At 40.4% G+C, this 22,840-nt stretch overlaps 1 protein-coding gene across 1 annotated transcript in view; it reads right to left on the reverse strand.

Annotated features, from left to right (window-relative positions):
- Window positions 1–22,840, reverse strand: part of brinp3a.2 (bone morphogenetic protein/retinoic acid inducible neural-specific 3a, tandem duplicate 2) — a 53,916-nt gene that overhangs the window by 5,517 nt on the left and 25,559 nt on the right. Inside the window, exons 3-7 of the mRNA XM_023428758.2 lie at window positions 15,664–15,854; window positions 13,433–13,623; window positions 7,525–7,630; window positions 7,066–7,302; window positions 4,202–4,424 (exon numbers count right to left, since the gene is read on the reverse strand). Coding sequence (XP_023284526.1) covers window positions 4,202–4,424; window positions 7,066–7,302; window positions 7,525–7,630; window positions 13,433–13,623; window positions 15,664–15,854 — 948 coding nt within the window. The remainder of the gene's footprint in view (window positions 1–4,201; window positions 4,425–7,065; window positions 7,303–7,524; window positions 7,631–13,432; window positions 13,624–15,663; window positions 15,855–22,840) is intronic.

The raw sequence follows: 22,840 nt of genomic DNA on the forward strand, positions 1-22,840 counted from the left end.
TCTGACACCTCTTTCTTTTTTTTTCTTTTTTTTTGGGGGGGGGGGAGCCTATGAATAAGAAAGGCATTTTCTAAGCTGATTAAAGCAGAAGTACTGAATACATCTCTTGAATGACAATGTGCATCATTATGCCTAATGGCAAAAGTTCTAACACAAAGTGTACTGTGCAGTTTTATCATTACTAATACTAAAAGCCAAGCTGGCTGCTGCTTCCACTGTCTTATTCGCTCATAATTGTCAGCACGGAAGGAAAAGTAGCCCCCTGGAAGCAGAATGAATCATATATCTCTCATCTACCTCAAGTGCCATGAACAGGATGGTAAAGGGAGAGTGAGAGGTTTTTTTTCCAGAGAGGTTCCGCTTCTCTCCCCCCGACAAACTGACAGGCATCCTGTTGTCAGTCTCCTTCCACTGAGTATGAAGATTTCGATGAAGAGCGAAAACAAAGGCAAAGCTTCACAGTTGACGCAACGGTAATAACATAGATAAACACTTGCCTGGATGAGGGCGATGACGCTCCTTTTTCCAGGCAAGTGGGTGGTAATATCAGCTGCAAAGATCAGTGATTAATGTGTGTTTTGCCAATGTGGTGGAGAGAACAAGACGGATTAAGGAGGAACAGTGTATGTGTGTGTGTGTGTGTGTGGTGGGTGGGGGTTACACCGAGTCGGAGAAAAGAAAGAGAGAAACAGAGAGATGGACTGGACATTGAACAGAGTGCACTGAATAGAATAATCTGGCAGCTGATTTATGTGTTGTGCTGTGTACCATAACCGCCATTACTGTGGTGGCTCAGTCGAACTTAACACAGTGTGACTGACAGTGATTGGATTCATCACCTTCAGCGATCGGCCCCTCTGACATAAGATAGGATACCACTGAAGGAATCCGATACGAATGTGGATTTTAATCCGTTTCCGTTTTTAAGGTACAAAATGTAAATTTTTTCTCTTAAAAAACACTACGGAGATTTACCCTTGTGTGTCCCAAAGCATCAAGGTTTGAACACAGGTTCAGTATGTGTCGGTAGTGGGTAGCTTCATAGTTTTCTAATGAAAAGAACAAAAGGGAAGGTGATCACAACAAATTTGTCGAGGGGAAATGGAAGTGCGACCACCAACCAGTAACTCGGAGTTTGAAATAAGAAGAAAACTGTAAGATCAGTAGAGGGTGAAAAGGCCAAAAAAGAAAGTGACAAACAGAGAACAACCCTTGGACCAATAAGAACACAATTGAAAGAAGTGAAGCAACAGCTGGGTTGTCATCTACTTTACTCGACTGGTAACGTAACTTCTAACACAGGCTTCTAGTATGCTTTGGCTACAGTAACACTATGTTACTTAATCTACCTCCTCGTCTAGTATGACTGGGTTTACTTTTTATTGCCCACTGTATCCACATTGCTTTCTTTCATTTATCAGCCCGGTAATTAAATGGTACGTTGGCTCATTAGCTCCCTTATCTTGTCAAAAAAAAACCTTTAGCTCATAATCAACAGAGCTAAATTCCAGACCAGTCCTCAGACTGTGCTCATAACTTAGCCTGTCATCATCAGAGCTAACCTACATACATGAGAGGTTGTTGAGAATTTGTATCTTTGTGTGTTATCAGCAGCTGTAAACTACATCCTAAGACCGCACTTTCCACAGCGTGTGAAGATGATATCAATTGCAACATTAGTGGAACATGTTCAAAAGCAACCAATAAATTCCAGTCAGGCACTTTGCAGCTGGTGCATACCACTGATGATTACAAATATAGACCACACTTATAAAGAAGCTTTTAATTCTTGATTTAAATTTTAACTTCGGTCCTTACTTTTGGTTTTACTTTATTTTTGTTGATCTATTGATGTCATTGTTTTAACACACGTACTGATGCAGTACACATTGCACTCTTCTCTGTGTCTTTTATTGCTTTGTTTAGTTTTTTACGTTTGTAACTTTGTTTTAGAAAAGTGCTATATAAATAGTTATTACATTAATTTGGCAGTTTATTAGGTATATCTAGCTGAAACTAAAAGCCGTCCAATGTAACAGTCCTGCAATGATTCCTCCTAAAGGATGTAGTGTGTGGTGTTGTTGATATTTAGACTACAATCCATCTGAATACCACAGCATGTTTCCATAGACTTTAATTGGCAGTATCAAGCTGTATGAATCAAAATGCCAGCCACTTCTTATATACAGTATTTAACAGCCGAATAAAGCAGCAGAAAAGGCAGAGATGTAAAAAGAACATAAACACCATAGCGTCTGCAGCCAACAAACACAGACAAAATGCTATGTTACTAGGCAACGCAGTAGTTGCTGATGCTGTTCTCTGAACAGTGAGTTAGACAAATCAGTCATTTGTTGCACACACCGGTCTGAACTTCACTCTGTGATTTTTTTTTTTTTTTTTGTGCATCACAAAGTCCTCCACAATCTGTTCTGAATCCAACTTCACTGCTCATTCACTGCCACTGTCAAACATCACCAGTCCACTCAGCCCCCCTGGTCTCACTGTGCTCCTCCAAGTTATTAAACACCGAGCTGAATGACCTCTGCAGTCACAGCAGGGATCGTCAGAACCAGTAAAAAAGGTGGTGCACAGCTCACTGATGCTAGAAGTGAACATAGAAGTCACAGCTGAAGGATCCAGTATTTTAGCATTGCTGACATTGCTAACAGCATGTACCTGTTGGTCACGTACAAAATACTTTATTACAGTAACGAGAGTAAATGTAAGTCGTTATTTCCACCCCTGCTCCTAAAAAGTCATGTTTTAAGGGCAAATAGTTCAGTTTGCCTAAACTAAACTTTAACAATAGATGTGACACAACAGAAAATGCGATGAGAAATATTTGGAACAGGCACATTGGCCATTTGGGAAATACCCACAGAAGTATGTGGGTATAGAAGGAATTATGTTATTCAGTCTTTCAACACTAGTCTGAAATTGGTTATGAAAACGATTTAAAGAAAAAACACCTTGTCTAAGACTTGAAAGGATGGGGGTGAATGTGCTTTGTAGTATAAATTTATAATTAGGCTACAGATGAACAAATTTCATCTGATATATAATTTGAAAAGACTCTGAACGATATAAAATTGTAACAAAAAAAAATAAAAAATAAAATGTCCTCCTTTGTAGCCAGAAACCAGTGCAGAGAATATATTTTCAGAGGGATTTCAGAGGATTTCATGGAGATGAAGTCCAATGAAATGGAATTAAGATTTCATGATTTTGTGAAAATTTCATGAAGCTTCATAAAGATTTAATGGCGAAGAGACTTGTGGAATGAGGGACCACAAGTGTTGGATGAAGTTTACTGTTGTAACAGCAGCAAAGAAAGCAAGGTTATGTTGATCTGATCCATGAGTGAAAAGAAGTGTCTGTTAACAAATGTCTAGCTTGTTTTACTGGCATTTCGATGAGTGCATTCCAGCATTTATCAGGATATTTGATGGCAAACATTATACAAAAGCCATTAAAGGTACCCTATTGTATAAAGTGAGATTTTCATGTGTTGTTTGATTATGAAGCAGGTCTAGGTTCTATATTAATACTGTGAAAGTATCAAAGGGTCAGTCCACAGATAAATGCACACAGCCTGTATTCAGAAACTGAGCCTTAAAACCAGCCGTCAGGACTTCTGTAACTTTGTGATGTCACAACAAAGCAATCACCACCCTCAGCTATGCACCAAGCCGAGCCCACCTGGACCCACCATCCAACCTCGCCAGATTTGGTTCCTCTGAGTGTTTGCCTGAAATTTGTTATATTTCTATTTGATCACTCAGTCAGCCAATCAAAAGAGAGGCTCAGAGCCTCCTCTCTTCTGATTGGCTGACCAACCTGGAGTTCCAGAGAGAAGCCTGAGAGAGGAGATGTAAAACTGCATTGAAATGGTTCTTTGTTTCTTCAAACCACATATATATCTTATTATGGATATCAACACTTCAAATACATCACTGGGAAAATGTAAAATATGAAACATTTAAAAAGGGAAATCGTTTGCATAAACTAAAGGTTTATTGCGAGGCTAATAGAGCAAACTCCAGGCCCTGACTCCATGTACAGTAGCTTTGGTGAAAAAAAGGCCAGAACTGTGCATCTCCAATGGTTTAATATAAAAAGAAACAAACATATCTTTGACTGAAACATGATAAAACTGTAGAAAAGTATCAGATGTACGTAGATTCAAATCAAAACTCACCGTTCTCTTGGTAAGCGGACTTGGGGCTGTCGGTGACACCTTTTACTCAGACTGAAGAGCTTGAAGATGACCCTCTGGGCTCGTTTGGAGAGGACCCGCATGCTGTTCTCCAGCTGCTCATATCGCCACTGGAACAAGCTATCCAGGGTCCACAAGTGTTGGATGGTTGACACGTTGAGGAAGTAGTTCTGGGGCAGCCTCGCATAGAACGCCTTGAATTCTTCTGTTTTATGTGGCAACAGAAGTGACCACATAAAAATGTACATTATGAGTTGTGATATTTTACTTCAACACATTATGGAGAACTTGCAAGTAGTGCACCATGTCTGTGTGGTCTAACTTTGATTTTTCTGTCCTTTGTTTACATCCTGCAGTGCCTATTTCATGTCAATAATGACCGCCTGAAAACGAATACCTTGACAAGGATCATCTCAATGCTCCATTAACCAATTGACAAGTGAACATTGGATTGTGCGTCGCTACAGAAGTCAAGATGATGCAGCAGTTGCGTCCTCTATATAGAGGAAACAGGCTGCTGCATCTCTCAGTCACATTTGAAGGAGCCTTTGAATTTGGACAGACCTTGGCAGCCTGATCTATTTGGGCTAGAGAGGCAGACTTTATAGTACCTGAATTGGGACACAGTATCTGACAGGTGGTGCTTTGAAAAGTCACTTCTGACAGTTTGATCATATTCAGTAAAGCAAAAAAGGAAAGCAAAAGCACCCAGGATGTCACTTAAGAGGGTAAAAGATGAAAGAGGGTCCACTTTGCTGCAGGAAGCACAATATTTTATGGGAACCATGGTCTAAATTTAGACAAACACTAACAGTATAAGACAGAGTAAGCTATGCCAAGTTATTATAATTATTTTGACCATGATATTATAATGTTTAATATTTTCTTAAGTGCTTAATATAGCATCACTGATACAGAATGACTACTGCTACTACTAATGCTGTCATGACCATTATTATCTCCTTAAAGGTGAACAGCCTTTATGCTCTGATTAACATAGAGTTATTTTTACCTCTCTGCTTGCTGCATCACACCATTGTTTTTGCAGATGTTTCTATTTGAGTGTGCAAATGTTGAATTTTAAACGCACAGTATGTAACGTCTGCCTCTATAGGTCTCTCAATCAATAATAATATAATATAATCAACAACAAAAAAAGACGTTGTTCGGTGAGGTTGTGCAATAGCGTGGGATCATGGGAGTCTTTGTCTTCACCACCTACAGTATGTCATATGCCTCTCCCAGTTTGGACTCCTTCAGTGTCAGTCATTCAGGCGTTTTTTACTTGGAGCTGGGAGACTGATGATAACCTTTGTTTAGATTGTTTCTCTGATAAATTCTGATGCAGACGTTCAGGAAGTTTTTATTATTATAATTATCCACAGATGTGTTCTCCGCTCCATGACAAATGGAGGGGAATTTAAAACCGGTAGAAACACTGAATAAAGCAGTTTCACTTTAAAAATCTGTTTTTCACAGATGCTCTTCGGCGGACACAGGACAGGACGTCCTGAAGCGGCTGGGAGCTGAACATTTGCTTGGTTTTTTCATCAGACATCAAATGACTAAAATCCTTCTTTAAAAATGTGGCTCAAAACTGGATAAAGGTCAAATCTGAGCTTCCGGCAGGCAACCACAACACCGACACAGGCACACGGGGGCTATGAGGTCATTGACATCCGACCAAATTAAACTGTTACCATGATAAAAATCATGTATTTCTCTAGGTTTGAAAAGTGATGGAAACATTAGGGATAATGTCAGAACACAACTTAACAAAATTTACATATAATAAGTCTAGTCAGTTTTACAGACGGTGATGATGACTTTTGTTCCATTCGTCATTTTCACCATCATTATCTGAACTACCTTTATCATCATCGCCTACACTGCACATCAAAAACATTTTTAAGAAGTAAGAACATTAATGTTCAATGCAACAACCACTTAGGAAACTATTTTATATGGACAAGAGTATGTAAATTTCTGAAATGTGGGAATCAGCTAAACAAGGGGTCAGGCCCTAAACAACATGTAAGTATTTTAATGCGAGACACATTTCTGATTCTGTCATTTCCTTTCGTGTGCTTCCATTCGCTTTAAGGATGACAATAGCACAGGCATGAGGCAGGAATCGCTACCTCTTGATCTCTTTACTGTCAGCAGTTCTTCTGCTGATAAGGCGGGGAGCTAGAAATCTGTGATATCCCGCGCTGAAGGACACATTTATGACACTTGCAGGTTATCTGCATTCTAGGCACACTCCTGCCCTCATTTCACACCCTGCTATTAAAACATAAACTTTGAAAGTAATTGCACTTAGGGATATTTCAGCCAAATCTGAGGAGTGGAATAAAAAAAAAAAAAAGACATCCATTTTGATTTCACCTGAGTAATAACCACCAAGGCAGGGTGACCGAGCACAGCAATAATAACCAAACATTATGCTAAGAGCTTCCATTCAAACTCTGTCTCCCCGGTGATATGAAAACCCAGACTGGCAATAAATGGGTTTTTATAGCTGATTAATCTGCTCCATACATATTGTAAACTACCTGAGCCCAAAGCTGTTTATTTTTTTTAATCCGGTTCTGTCGCGTTGTTAATTTTCTATATGCAGATCGTGAACCGGGACCCAGGATTGACAACCTGCTATTATAGTTCACCTATAAATCATAGAGTAGGGAGGAACATACATATAGGATCCTCACTCAGATTTAACGGTGGAGATAAAACACTTGAATTCATCCTCGCTCCCTGTCACATTAATGATTTATACCCTAAAAGTTTGATTTTCCTGCATTTAGGATGAGGCACGCAAGACGCAGACTCCCTTAATTTCTCACCTGATTCCTCAAATTCTTTATAGAGCATCCCCCACGTCTCCGTGATCCTCTCCAGGCTCTCCTCCATGGCTTGGATGTCCATATAGGGGCAGTTGCACTCTGGGAACTTGGGGTCACAGTTGCACCAGCAGTCGTTGTCCTTGCAGACAAATTCGCCCTCTCCATTGCAGGCTATGTAGCTGAGAGCAGCCTGCACAAAACTTTCTCTCAAGTAGTCTGGGAGGATCACCTGCAAGCCTGTAAAACCGAGCTGGGTTTAGTACCTTCATCAAATTGGGAAGTTGGGGAGTGACAGTGAAAGTGTAGTGGCATATACTACTGCCTGAGCTTATAAAAAAAATCTATAAATCTATATATTTGTATGCCAAACTCTTACTGATGTTTATCCCACGTGCATAATACACTTGAACACGTAATGACAATCACAATAAAAGCAGTGAAAAAAAAAAACAGACTAACCTTGTAGCTGGACTTTATTTTCAGGGCTCTGGACCAGCACAGAGCTAACGGAGTCAAGGTTGTCATAGTTACTGCATCCGAGAGGACCTGTGCGGGTCTCCGTCACCTGGGCAACAACAAATAAAAAGCTCATTGGTTGGCTCATGGTTAAATTATATGTCTTTACACACACACATATTTTAACTTTTACTTCTTAACTTGATTCAGAATTGGTTAGAGAGGAGCCAAGTGTAACATGAAGGGCTTTGTCTTCTCTCTGTAAGTGAAGTAGTTTCTACACAATCAATTTTACTTGTGAATGTGAAAGAAAGAGAAAACTAGAGTAAGCTTATTTAGATTATTCTGAATTGCTGTAACAGTGCTTTCTTACACTCATTCTCTGCTAGAGTGCTACACTGTGTTTCTTTTTTTTTTTTTTTTTGTCTAGTCACTGATTGAAGACGTTTCGATTGACCTTTTGCCACAAAGCAGCTCCGGCAAAGCATCCTTTTTTTCACTTCATTTGCAAGAGAAGATCTTACTTCAGTGCTTTCCTTTGTCTTTGCCGTGACAACGGCGGGGAGCGCTTAACTGATTCTCATTTTTCTCTCTTTGTGGTCGCAGGACACCATATTTTGTTCTGCGATTTGTCCTGGTCAGGCTTGTCAGAGGACAGTTGGTTGCAAAGTGACAGATGGATGAGGCGAGACAATGGGGGTCAGTCGATCAGTAACACAGTCGTAGAGGGCTGAAGGGCTGATGGGAGGGAAACTCATATGAGGCCGGTGCTGCAGGGGGAAAGTGAAAACTCAGTGTGGGGCTCTTTAATCAAAAGCCTAATCCAGTGGAAAGGGGTTTGTGAGAGGAGGAATAAATATCCTCTGTGAATGGGAGGAAAAGGGAAAATGGAGATAATTTGAGTGTAATTCTACAGCTATAATATTTATATCACATTTTATCCCTTGTTTCCCTCATGAGGGATTTTAATGCTGATATGAAAGTGAGGAAATGAGATACAACCCTGGGCTTCAGAACACATGAATACTGCATCCATATAAGGAATTATTTGATATGCCATATGATATGCCATATGGCAAAATATTGACTGATGAGCAGAGCATTCAATTTCCGCTTTGCATAGCAGCTGCTATTCACTATAGATACATTCTGGTATATCAAAAAATACTTAATACGACATTATTGGCCACCTGGGTCTTGGCTGGGTGAAAGAATGAGGGAACTCCATCGAAGATTTGTGCCTTTCTTTGGTTTATTTTTTGGTACCACTTTACAATAAGACTACCCTTTATAAAGGATTTATAATTACGTTATTAATTCAGTTGTTAACACTTTATAAATCATAAATAAACAATTATAAAATAAATTTCATACAGTGATATAGGCTCACTATTTGGCAAGGTCAAGTTAATGCTTACTACTCATTAATCTTACTAAAGAGTTACTACCATTTATACCTGGTAAAAAGGAGCCTTATTGTAAAGTGTAAAACCCATCATCATTCATTAATGAGTAACAAGTATTTATAATTGGTAAAAGGGAGCTTTATTACGATTCACTAATAAATGGTGATGAGTTTTACACTTTACAATAACTGATAAATAAATGGTTGTAAAATTGAGATGCCATGAAAAATCAAGATGGATTGGGGGAGAATTAACTCCGTGAACAACAGGCCACAGATATGTGAAAAGTGGGACAAAGGAAGGAAGGTTACGACCTGTTTTCTACATGGAAGGCTAAAGTCCTAAAGAAGAGACCAACCAGCAAAAGCATCTCTGTGTTAATCTTTTGATCTTGATTATAATGAGGCCGGCTGCTGAGAGCGTGTCAAGGTAAAAAATACTGCCAAGGCCGTAAAAGGATGAATCTGGTCATTTGATATAATAATTGGATTTTCCATAGTTTGATCTACCAAATTAACAATTTTTTTGACCATTAAGATTCTGATGGTAGTTAAATGCTAGTATCTTAACAAACTAATGAGGCAAGAGGTTAAAATGCTGGTATGATGGAGAAAACAAAGACATCTCAGTAACTAATGCGACATGAGGCTTAACAGTACAGATACATGTGGGCTCACTATTTGGCAAGCAACACGTCACTGTAACCCTTAGTTTTATCTAATGTGTTATAACAGTTTATAAATGCTTCATAAAGTGTTAACCAGCTAATTAATAAACTAGTTATAAACCATTCATAAATCCTTTATAAGAGTAGTCCTGCTGCAATTTTTTTTTGTTTTGTTTCCTCATAATGACTTTTACTCCAGTTGCCACAGCGCTAAAAGTCTTTCACCGACTCATTTGATCAGCGTTGGGAGCAAGAGAAGCAACAAAGCGGGCAAACGTGATCCCTGCCACATACAGCAGATGAGTAATCTAATGGCTGCAATCTTCTTCTGCCATAAATATGCTGTAACAGAAAAGGTGAGAGTGTGATAATGGATGATCAAGTTTGCCGTCGATGTACTCCGCAGTAGTCCAGACAACAATTGATCAGTCCGGTCATGAGACGGTTGGTGAACACAGAAGAAAAAAAAAAAGTCCCATTTCTCTGCCATAATGAGAAGACAACACAAATGGAGAGGCTGTCCCTGAGAAGAAAATATGAAAGCAAAGATTCCTGCTGCCCCTTGTCGCCTTGTTCATCAGCGTGTGCAGACAGCCCGGCAAATATGGCCCAAGTCAGGTGGGGATATTGCCATCGATTCAGTCAAGGAAATTCTCAAATGGAAACAAAAATGATCCCCCGCTGCTCTCGAACAACTGGACTGCATTGAACAAACAAGCCGGTCTGTGCCGTGACTTCTTTTAAAAAAGGACCAGATTTCGCACAGCACAATCCCCGGCACACCACAACAGTAACAGGCTTTTTTCCCTCCAAAATGAGCTTAAATTTCCCCTTCGCATGGAGAACAGCATGGATGTGGAATGTAGGTGGTGGTAGTGGTTAGCTTTGCTTTGCCAGCCCTCTCTCATTCATTCATCAACTTGTTTGATTTCAAATTCATGCAGAGGACTGCCTGGTTGTATGTCATCCGCTAACTGTGTGTGTGTGTGTGTGTGTGTGTGTGTGTGTGTGTGGGAGGGGTGGGGGTGGTGGTGGGGGCAACGCCCTGTGGAAACGAGTGTGGAGGAATCTGTCGCTCTCTTTGACTCACTTTCTAGCAGTGATGGAGGTGAATCTCTCCTCTTTCCTCTTCCCACCTGTCAGTTACGCCAGATGACTGCCTTTGGAGCATGAAAGCACGCTCTCTCTTCTTCTTTTCCTCTCTATAGCTACAAAAAAAACCTCTAATTCCCAAAGAAATGAAACAGACAAAAGCATCTGCCTCTGCAACCGCAGATGTGCCCACCTTAGCTGCAAAAGAAATACCCTCCCTGAACACAATGTAGTGAGAGTGCGGCGCTTTGATATAAGTAGAGGGAGTCTGATTCATGTTCTGCTACAGCAGAGAAAGCCACACTTCACAAGCCGACTACCGCCGTGTTCCCGAGGAATGAAAAAGGCCGAAAGGAGGGTCATCCTCCCTTCTGTCACCCTATTAACCCCGTTGCTACCTGAAGGTGACAACCGGAGGCAGAAACCTGTCATGAGCTGTGTTTTCACCAGATTCATTTATCTTCCCCTCGCCATATGTGCTCATCACGGCGCTTCCTCCAGACTCAGTGTGCTCACGGCGGCTGAAGATCGTATCTCATCACAAGCAGGCTGATAAAAAAGCATCATATCCCGCTTTATTTTCATCGCTGTTATCATTGTGTTATAACAAGGAAATCGTTAACAACGGCAATAACACACACATCATCTACGGCTTTTTAGAAAGGCACTTTCTTTCACTGCAAATGACACCTGGAAGCAACAGACAGATTTAAACTTGGGAGTTGAAATTAAAATTGCAAACTGCGAAGAGAGTGGAATGTACGTCCAGGTTAGGGAGACCAAGTACAACGTTTTTAATGATATTCATATCACATCTTGATTCCTCAGCTTCTTCCTTGTTAAATATTATAATTATACATTCTGCTATATTTGACATTTTCATTATTTCTTGATGACTCGGCACCTGCTTGGATTTGTAACTATATTTTTTGTTGTCAGAAAATGGCAATTAAGTTGTCTTGAATCTTGATCTCCAAGTATCATTGATTACTGCGGAGACGACCAAACAGGATGTTAGCGTCACCCCGGTTACCTCGACAAAAAGCTCAATGGGATTTTACATGGACTTCTCGATTACTGCAGAAAATAAACTTTGTGACAAACAAAAGTTTCCGACACTGACATGTTTTGGTCAGCAGGATAATCTTCACAAATCAACACCACCGAGCTAATATTAAACTATAAAGAAACTACACCATGGTCGCATGACTTCACTGTCACCACCGCTAAACCTCCAACTTTTAGTTTGATTTAACTCTCACGTCTTCCACAAAAGCCTTTCCTCTTACACAGTTGGTAACAGTTTGTAAGAGCGCGAGTACAAACACAGTGAGGCTGTAAAGAGGGACTGCATGGTCCGTAGATCGGTCTCCATGCTCAGTGTGATGACGTTTAACATCCCCGACAACCTCTGTAGTCTCATTTAGCCTCTTGCTAGCGACCGGCCTTTTTCAAGCGACGTACAACAAACATGAAAAGGTCTAGTCCTTGTGTTAACCACAGACTTTATTTCAGCCATCTAGCCAAAATCCCATTCAAAAAACCCATTGACTTCAGGACGGGGGAACAGGAAGTGTTGCAACTAATTTGTGGGTTTTAGGACTCATTCCTGCAGCACTTTATTATGATATATTGTACAGGGGGCAGCTGTGGCTCAGGAGGTAAACCTTCTGCTAATCGGAAGGTCAGTGGCTCGACCCCCGGCTCCTACAGACTGCGTCTCAAAGTGTCCTTGGGCAAGTATGTGTGAAGTGCTTTGAGTGGTTGGTAAGACTAGAAAAGCACTATATATGTGCAGTCCATTTACAAATGTTAAATAAATCATGAAAATGATTGCATTTGTTATGGATACAGGTGAATCCTCTTCTATTAACACGCATTGACAGTGCCAAAGGCATCATGCATTTAAATGTTTCTCCTTTTAATATAGGATACAGATAGTGTTGGACAGAATATCGCATCATATTGCTTCCAGCTCTACGGTAATTGTGGTTTTCTTTCATTCAAAGGAGGCTTTCATAAGAAGCTTCTCTGGGCAGATTCCCATGTGAGCGTCTCCAGATGGCAGCAAGAGGTAAATCTTAAATCTTAAAACCCAGAAACCATGTACCGTTACTGTTTGCATGCTCATGTTTACAATCAGAGCCAGTGAGATGCAAAGAAACAGGAGCGCAAGGTCTTATGTTTGTTAATTCCAGGCCTGGTTGGAACAGAGCGCTCAGCCTCTGTGCCGTTCTTGAGACGTGGCGGAGAAGATATGTTAATGTTAGTCATGAAATGCCAGTTTTATTTGGACAAATACGGTATAATTTGCTCCATTGCGTCCCAACTTTGCCCGGCTTAGCTGCTTTGCTAATTTAAAGCCTGTCAAAATTGTAAACTGGCAACTATTTTCAAAGTGAATTGCCAATTTGTCTCTGGTGGTTACTGTAGATTTACCTGCCTCTCTTATAAATAAATTATACGATTGGCTCGGTATTAGCGAAACAAAATCATTTTCAAAGGAAGTATAGCAACACAGGGAAGCAGTTGTTTTGCACTAAAGATGGAAACAAAGGTAAAAGAATTGGGAGACACACTAATCAGCCAGGACGACCGGCCTTTGACTTTATTCTCATGATGAAATCCGATTGACTTGATCGATGAGTTGTGGAAGATCAAAGTGGCTGGAAACTTTAAAAATCAGCGCATCAGTGTGTGAATGTGCCCCCCCACGAACTCAACAGCAGAGATGCAAAGGTGTTACCTTGATGGCAGTGGAGGCGATCTGGATGTGGTGCAGCTTGCGCAGGGTGCTCTCCCTGTCGATGAAGTAGGAGGCGGCCAGCTGGTGCAGAGCTTCCAGAGTCACGGTGGAGGAGTTGCCCGAGTAATCGCTCACCTCTGCTTTCTTGCTCAGTTTCCTCTTGTCCACAAATATCGTTAAGGCCTCTTCTCCTGCAAGGGGACATATCATTTAATTCATTTTTGAAAATTCAAATTTTTTTTAAGTGTGGTCACACTATTTGCCGCCATTGAGGGGTTTCCAAGTATAATCTCACTTTCAGCCTCTCGAAGGCTGAGCTGAGCCGCACTTCTCTGACATAAAATCAAAGCGTTAATATCTTAAGTGTTTTAAGTGATTTTTTTTTTTTTTTTTTTTGGTGTTTGTCTCCGTTGTCAGTGCTAAGCACTCATTGCTGAGGTGTTTATGCACCGCACTTCCCACAAATCACTTGTCAGTCAAAAGGCGTGCCAACTCGTGTCAGATCTTTTCACTTGGATTTGCTGTTAATGAGTGTTAATTAATAATTCTGAGTGTCTGTATTTGGCACTCTTTTTCACAGGAGCACATTTTGTGTTTTGAATTTACTTTCCAATTAATCTACATGTTGCCATAATTTTAAAACCTGCCACCTGCTCTGCTCCAAGAGACACATCCGCTGAACTCCGGGCAGAAAGAGCACAGCGATACCGGAGCCTCCGAAGCACAAAGATAGTTGACCTCAATTAGGATAAGCCACATCACCCTGTATCAGCAGCCAATGATCATAGCAATCAGCACCTCCTGAGTCTGGGGTGGTGGGGGGGTTGGGGCATACATGGTGCAGCGGGACACTTTCTTTGCCGTGCGAGTCTCCAAGACACTGCACATCATATTTCTCATCATAATGCAGTGTTAATGCTTCAGGGCCATTTTTCTGCCCACCGCCTTTCTTCCTCAGTCGCTGAAGGGCACCCTCTTAATATCGCAATCTATTTATTAATTTCATTAAGTCCATATGTTTCTGAACACAGAGGCAATCCATTCAGAAGCACAGAGGCATATCTCTGGCAACAATCCAAGGCAAACTCCTCATTCTCCTCTCCTCATACCACTAAGTACTGGCCGGGAGCCAGAGTGCAGGGCTGCATCAGCTCAGGCAGCTGGTAGCAGGGTTGCATTATATGCAGCCACTTACAACAGCAACCTTTTCTAGCCTAGGAGTCAGGTCTAAAGTAATTGACAAGTGTTGCTCTGTAAAAGCAAATCTGCTTTGCAAGACCTGCCCGGGCCTCTCTGGCATCCTAATTTAGTTTTTTTTTTTTCGTCGTCTTCTTTTTTTTTTCTTCACTCAGAGGACCATTAATGCTTGTCCATTCATCTCACTGCACAGAACCAAAAATTGGGTGAGTGTGACTGGGAGCGGGAGAGGCGGGTTTACAGTACACAGGCTTTTACGTGTATTTATACATCTCGGAGGAGTGATTTCTGTGCTGCCAGTGGTGTATTATTCTGCTGTGATTTGTTATTCATTTATTTACTATGACCAAGTTATTGTGCCGTGTCCATCTGTTTTCCACATGACACCTGGGAGAGTAGAGTCTAAAAGCTTTTATCAACGTAAAGCCTATATCATTGGGGACAGATGCAATTCCTAAAAGCATATCTTCCTCATACTTTACTATAATACTTGGGATAACTAGCTCTATCGTGGAATAAAAGAAAAATGCTGCTCCCACATTTCAGTGTATTCTACATGGATCATCTACTTTCCATATAAGCTTTAGCTTTATTCTCTTTCAGCATAATTGCTATATCACCTATGTAGACCTTTTTCAGGTTTTCATTTTCAGTCAAGTGAGTTGTAACATTTAATAAAATCAACCGAAGACACAGATTCCATCAAACTCAAAGAATTCATTCTAATTATCTGACTGGTTACAGATGATAAAGTCTGCCAGTGACAGATGTCATTTCACCCGGCAAAAAAATGATGGTTGCTTGCTAAAAAAAAATACAAAGGCTGCTTTTGTCTACATCTGTGTGAAGTCAAGGATCTGTTGTTCCAAAAACCGATGAATTTCTAAATTGGATACAAACTGAGCTTGAATGCAAAGGTTGAAATGAAAAAGTAAAGGTGTGTGGGGCTTAGTGAACAAGCAAAAACAAACATGCATTAGTTTATTTATACCATCAACCGATGTACATAAAATAACTTCCAATTCCTTGTTTACCTCCCAGTGTAGCTGACAACAGGAAGTGAGTCCCATACTTCCTGATCAGGTTGTCAGTGATCATCTGGGTGGTGGGCCTGCGGCCCAGGAGTCGGATGTTCCTGATGAACTCAGGTGTCAGAGGTAACGGAGACTCCAAGAAATCTCTCCTTTCCACAGCCAAGTTGTTCACCTTCCATCTCCCAAACTCCCTGCACATAAACAAACAACAACAATGAATTCAAAAGGGGCGATTAATATATGCATTATACTCATAGTGCAGTTTGTTAATAAGATTCTCTGAAAATCAAGTTTTTAAATAAGCAGTCAGTGCTATGTTTGCATATTTCCTCCTTGGAACTGCAGTGAACCAATGACAGTCTCACAGAAACTGATACAGACAACCAGGGTTTCATAAGCTACATAACCTAAAGAACCAATCCTGTCAACTCACGGGAACGGGGGGGCAAAAATAAACCCGAAACCTTGTCAGTACAGAGAGAGAGACTTTACATTTGCACAACCACTAACACTGTGTCAGCCACTGCCAGTTCCAAGCTAACATAAACAACATAAAACAAATAAAAGATGTTAACTACGCTAACTGTCCTGATACGTCTGCTGGTCGTCGATTTTAGTCACAATAGACTCATCATTTCTCAGTGAGGAAGTAAGTGTAGATGTGCTTCCAGACCAAGTTTTTGATTTCCTTCACTTTTTAGCTGGGAAAAATATACAAAATATTAATCATAGCAGAGTATTTCTACATAGTTTAACACGTCTGGAGAGGAACTTTAAGGAGATCTGAATAATAAGGTAACAAGTGAATCAAGGGAGATGTAAAGAAAATAAAAAAATTCCCTTTCAAGTCAGTAATGTGGCAGGAATGCTGGTTACAATTATGTAATTTAAAGATTTGCATTATAAATTGAACATCTTTGGATTTGAACTCTTGGTTAAACTAAACAAATCATTTAAAAACAACAGCTTAGGCTTTGGGGAATTTTAATAGTCATTTTTCTCCATAATTTGTATATTGCATAAACTAAGAGATTAATTGATCAGTCAAAAAAAATAAACAGATTAATTTATAATGAAAGTAATCATTATAGCAGCCCTTAGGTAGAGGATATACAAATGCAGAGGCAAATTCCTTTTCTACACATTACATAGCAACACCGTAATGGTGCATAATTTGCCTAAAGCTCACTAAGTGGAATAAAGAGAGAGCAGAAGAGAGAGACACAGAGAAAGAGCGATAGAAAAAGACGAAGAGAGAGAGAGACAGCAAATTTAATTCTTTATGTCACTCTGTGCTTTGGCAATGTAAGAAATCCCTCGACCATGCCGACACAGCCTGAACCCAGGTGCAAGTGAATTGATGAAGAAAGAAAGAAAGAAAAGATGAGAAAAAGAGAGAAAGCCGGTGAGAAGACAGAAAAAAAAAAAAAAAAAACATCCCGACAAAACCCTGGTATCATTTGAAACCATGATTGTCACCTGGGACAGAAATGTGCTCCTACTTACACAGCTGACAGATGTTTTCCTTAATAGCCCCATCATGACAGCCATATACATTGAAATGAATAAAGTACAAGGTGGTGCGAAAAATAACCTCATTGCTCACATGGAGAATGTGTTTCAAAATGAGAGACAAAGCATAGTGGCAGCAAAAAAGTGTCATAAAAAAACGGTGAAGCTGCATGAACAAAAGACTTTCAGCCTTTGTTGCCTCTTCATGTTCTTCTCTTTCCCTCTGACAGCTGATATGGCTGACCTCGACCACGAGTGCAGCTTACATGCTGTATTTATATGAATCCCCAGTGCTTCATTCAATATAATATGCCTGAATGTGTTCGTAAGTGATTGCATCTGACAGCTTTAAGATGATAAGACAATGTTAGTCCTGGCAGCAGGTATGTGGAGCAGAAATGAAGAATACTAATAAAGCTTTGAATGCTGTAAAAGAGGGCGACTTTGCTTCTTCCCTATCTCCCTCTTACAGCTTTTAAGCTACTATGCATTTCTACTTTCAAGTAAAAACCTAACACATACTGTACATTACAAGAGGAACAAATAGATATGTCAAAGGCAGCATGGGAAGCCGAACTGCAGTGAAACTCAAGGCACCAAAGAATACAGATGTTCAATCAATAAAGACCAAGCTGGCATCCTATATGCATTCTTTCCCTCATGTGTTTGGAGAACATTTGCCCAAGGCACAGCTCTTTGAGCTGATATTGCACTTGGCAGTGCTTTGACTCATATGCAAAGTTATTCTACCACCAGAAAATTCAAGGTGTTTAGAGGAAGATTTCCATGTGAAGTATCCTATAAATACTTTTTCTGCATTCTTTGTCCTGCAATTCCACATTCATCTTAACAGAGAAGCACACTATGAATTAAAATTGGCCTTCCTCGTGTCTTGTTTGTGTGACATTTGGCAAAACAGTGCAGATTTTACTCTGAATACTGTGTTTTGAAAGGAGAGGAGTGCATGGCATCCTTCATTTGAATAGTCAAATTAGTCATTGAAGAGAGAGGTAAGCTGAAATGTGATGCTGAATTGAAGCTATCTTCCTCCTGTGTGGTTGTGTAGCCTATGTGTGGTTTTGATATAGAAAAAGAAATTTAAATGGTCAACCACTATCTATTTAACATAAAGTTGCATTTATGACAGCTGCTACTGGAATACAAAGTATGTCTGCAGCAAATATGAGAGCGTTGATGGCAGAAAACAACTCATTTTTATCATTTCAGTTCTGATCCAAGATACTTATCAGTGAAAAGCTTTGAGGAAACCTCATGAGTGTGAAGTTAATCACCAAAGAAACAAAGATAAGACTAAATCAGCAACTTCTGGAAGACACATACAGTAGCTGCCAGCACATACACCTTGTAAAAAGCTGCAACTCCAGGTTGTGTAGCTCAGTACCTCCCAAAGAAAAATTGAACTAATTCTGATGAAAGTGCTGCCACTTGCCCCGAGCAGGAGGGGCTACAAGTTGTACTCTGACCACTGCTAACCTGCTGTCATAACAAATTGGATAAAAGAACCAACGGCCAAACTCCATATGACTAAGGTAGCAAAAGATCAAAAATGCAAGGTCAAAACAGCTTGCTTTACAGAAAATATGCTCTCTGAACTGAACACTGCACTCAGGAATTCCAAATTTTTACCTCAACTTTGGGTTTAAAGGCCATGCAACATTTATTTTCTGAGTCAGCTTTTTTTTTATTAAAAGCAATCTAATCTTACACAGACACACTACCTGCCAAAGTCAGACCGGTTTAGGTTATTTTCACAGATATTTGTGTTTCATCTGTGCTTTTCTCTTTGGATCCACTTCTTGGAGTAAGGTTATGACACACATTATATAGGTGAGAATCCGACAACCGATTACTTCGTCAGCTGGTATTTTTCTTTAATTTTAAACCAGCATGGAGGAGATGTCCTTAAAGTCTTAAGAAAAATGGAAATTTGTTTCAGGGTTACTTTCAATCTCATTTATTAGGTTGTTTACTTATAGTTCCAGGAAAACACCTTGAATCTGAAAATGACCTAAAGTCATGAATTTATATGATAATAATATATATAATGTGTTTACCCACAAGCCCCAGCTGAGCACTGTTGTGTTGGCAACTCCCTGCAGGGCGAAAGGGTCGCTGAGAGGAAGGCTCTGACTGTTGTTTGTGCCTATGCACTGAACAGAAGTTCAGAGTATTTAGCTTTCTTGGAGTCTTGGATGGGGTCCCAGAAAGGGCACAACCTGGGGACTCTATATTTTTGTTAGGGGACTTCACCCCTTATGTGGGCAACAATGGAAAAGCCTAGAGGGAGGTGATTGGGAACCCAAGAGGTGCTCTAGTAGTGGACTCATGAGATAGTCATGAATTAGCCACAACAAACACCATTTGAGCTTAGGGTGGTTCATAAGTGTACCAGAGCACCTTAGGACAAAGATCAATGATCAACTTTGTGGTTGTAGCATCAGATCTGCAGCCATATGTCCTGGACACATGGGTGAAGGGATGAACAGTTCTTTCAACGGACCACCATCTGGTGCTGAGTTGGATCAGATGGCGGTAGAAACTGCCAGACAGACCTGGTAAACCCAAATGTGTTGTGAGGGTGAACTGTGAAGGCATGGTTGAGACCCCTGTCTGCAAGGTCTTTAACTCCCACCTCCAGAAGAATTTCTCATGCATTGTTGGGACAGTGCCTGTAGACTGGAAGACTCGGATAGTGGTTCCCATTTTTAAACAGTGGGACTGGAGGCTGTATAGCGGGAGTACAGGATATCAGGGCTATTGATACAAGCCATCTGGTCCTTGTATAACTGTACTCTCAGAAGGAAGTCAAACATATTTCCGGTTTGTGTGGGCCTCTGCCAGGCTAGTCACCGACTGTTTGTGATTTTCATGGACAGGATCTAAAGCAGTTGGGGAGAAGAAGAGTGTCAGGTTTGGGGACCTCAGAATTGCATCGCTGCTTTTTGCAGATGATGTGGTTCTGTCGGTTCCATTAGGCCGTGAGCATGTGCTGGGATGATTTGCCACCACTAAGAACCAGAACTGTCAAGTGTGAGTCCATGGCCTGCTAGAAAATGGTGGATTGCGCCCCACAGGTTGGGGGTTAGTTGCCCCAGATAATGGATTTTAAGTATTTCAAGGTCATGTTCAAAGGTGAGGGTAGTTAGAGCCTGAGATTTACATGCAGATTGGTGCAGTGTCAGCAATAATGTTGGCGTTGAACCAGACCATTGTGATGAATAGGGATCTGAGCCAGAGGGCAAACCTTTGATTTACCAGTCGGTCTATGTTCCATCCCTCACCTACGGTCATGAGCTTTGGGTAGTGACTGAAAGAATGAGATTGCGGATGCAAATGAATAACATGAGTTTCAGCCTTAGGGATAGGGTAAGGTGCTCAGACATCCAGAGAGAGCTCTGAGTAGAGTTGGTTGACACCTTTGTAGAACCCACTTGAGGTGGTTCAGGCATCTGATAGGGATGCCAACTGGTAGACCCCAGGGACGACCCAGAACATGCTGGAGAGATTATATTGTATATCTCATCTGACCTGGGGACACATTGGGATCCCCCAGGAGGAGCTGGAAAACATTGTTGGAGAGAGAGACATCTGGTCTACTTTGCTGTCTCTGCTAACCAGCTGAAGAAGTGGCAGAAAATGAATGGATGGATGTCTTTGACTGCTGCTTATTTAGCAGAGATATTTAAAGTGCAATAGGAAATACTTACGATTTTGAACCAAGCTCTGAGGCTGTAAGAAGGAAATTAGTTCTACAGTCAGTTGTATAGTATTAACATTTTCATGTATTCTTTTCAGAATTCACTGTGGCCAACATACACATAAAGGCAAGGCCATAACCTCAAAGGAATTGAAAGGAGATGCATTAAAAGAGACTCCACACTGATTCTCATGTTAAAAATTCACAATTCCATCACCTTAGTGAAAGTAATACAACATTTGCTTTTGCTTTTGCTTACAAATGTGAGGATATAGAATTCAACGTTTTTAAGCCATTAAACGGGCTATCTTTGATGTAACTTAAAGTATTCAAAGAAGCATTTGCTTTTTTAATGAGATAAAGTAAGAAAACGGAAATGCAGATAAAGATATTTTGTTTATAACTGGGCTTTTGTTAAGAGAAAAACCAACTGGACATGAAGCATCACTTACAGTGAAATAATCTATTTTAACTAAAACTAGTTACTTAAAGGTCCCATATTGTATAAAGTGAGAAATATATATACGTATGTATATACATATATATTATATATATACGCCCTCTGCCATGCCCCAAGCCCCTCCCACCCAGACCCACCTTTCTCTGAGTGTACTTTGCTATATTTTTATTTCATCACTCAGAAAACAGTCAACAAATCAAAGGAGAGGGTCAGGGCCTCTCTTCTAATTTTCTGCCTCACTGACCTGTTGTTACTAAAGCGCCAGAGAGAAGCCTGAAAGATGAGATGTAAAACTACATTGAGATTGTTTTTGGTAAAACCACAAATATATCTTCTTATGGATATCAACACTTCAAATAAAACACAGGAAAAGTGTAAAATATGGGACCTGTAAGAAGGCCAGAGGCAAGATTGTGTTTATTTCTACAAGCTTTTCCCAACCATCAAAAATCTGCATGGCAATGAATTCATAAAAGAGAGAGTTATGAAGTCACAGACAAGTATCACAGCTGTAATTATAACAGATCGGTTGTGATTACTTTGAAATTTCTCAGGGAAGCTACAGGAGTGTGGTGCCAATTTTTGCTTTCTGCCTGGCATTGCCCCCAATTTACTCACATAATCATGCTTATATGGGAAGAAAGGATCAGGAAAAATGCTCCTCAAAGAGCCGTCTGCCTCTTAAGACAGCACTCTGTTTGTTTCAAAATTTTTTTGAAGGGCTACATCCTGATGCTTTTCAGAAAGCAATAAAACATCAAAACGGCTAGGGAGCCTTGTAGAAATGAATATGATTGTCTTGACTGGCGGATTATTTTTGTCAGATTCCCTCATGTGACAGGAAATAACATCCAGTGAATTTATGAGAACTGCCTCGTCCAGCCAGTCAAATGTTGCATTGTTGCACTCTCTCCAAACTAAAAGCCTGACTGCTGTAATCAGAACGGGTTGAACAACCTTGGCCGCTGATGATGGATGGGGGGAGTTTGGCCTTTTGAAAGGGTATATATCACATTAAACCAGGAGTAATGAGGAGAGCTTGAACACCCAGATGTTTGAATGATACAAAGTGTAAATTGCCTTGAATTCCAACTGCTGCACACAAAAGTTTAAACAAGCTGATGGCAAAGATTTGCAACGCACATAGGTTTCATTTGCAGTTACATAATCATGAAACGAGACAGGGATTCACACAATACAAAGCAGAAACTGTAGGCAGAGTGTGGGAAGTAAACATAATGATGTTAAATGGATATGTGGTACCCACTGACCTTTTTGCTGACACTGTACTATTCAGACAAAGCCTTTGACTAATCTCTTGCTCAGATACATCTAGTGTAGCTATTAATCTTCACCTCATTTCATGCCATACAAATAAATGACCTCTTCAAATGGGACACTGTGTCTCTTGAGTTCCACTTTGCAGTGTGGAAGCGTTTCGCACGTTCTATGGAAAAAAGAGGAATACACAGGAGGGGGGGGGGGGG

This window comes from Seriola lalandi, unplaced genomic scaffold, assembly GCF_002814215.2.
Source record: "Seriola lalandi dorsalis isolate HSWRI2012SDOR001 ecotype SW California unplaced genomic scaffold, Sedor1 jcf7180002054885, whole genome shotgun sequence".
Lineage (NCBI taxonomy): Eukaryota > Metazoa > Chordata > Actinopteri > Carangiformes > Carangidae > Seriola > Seriola lalandi.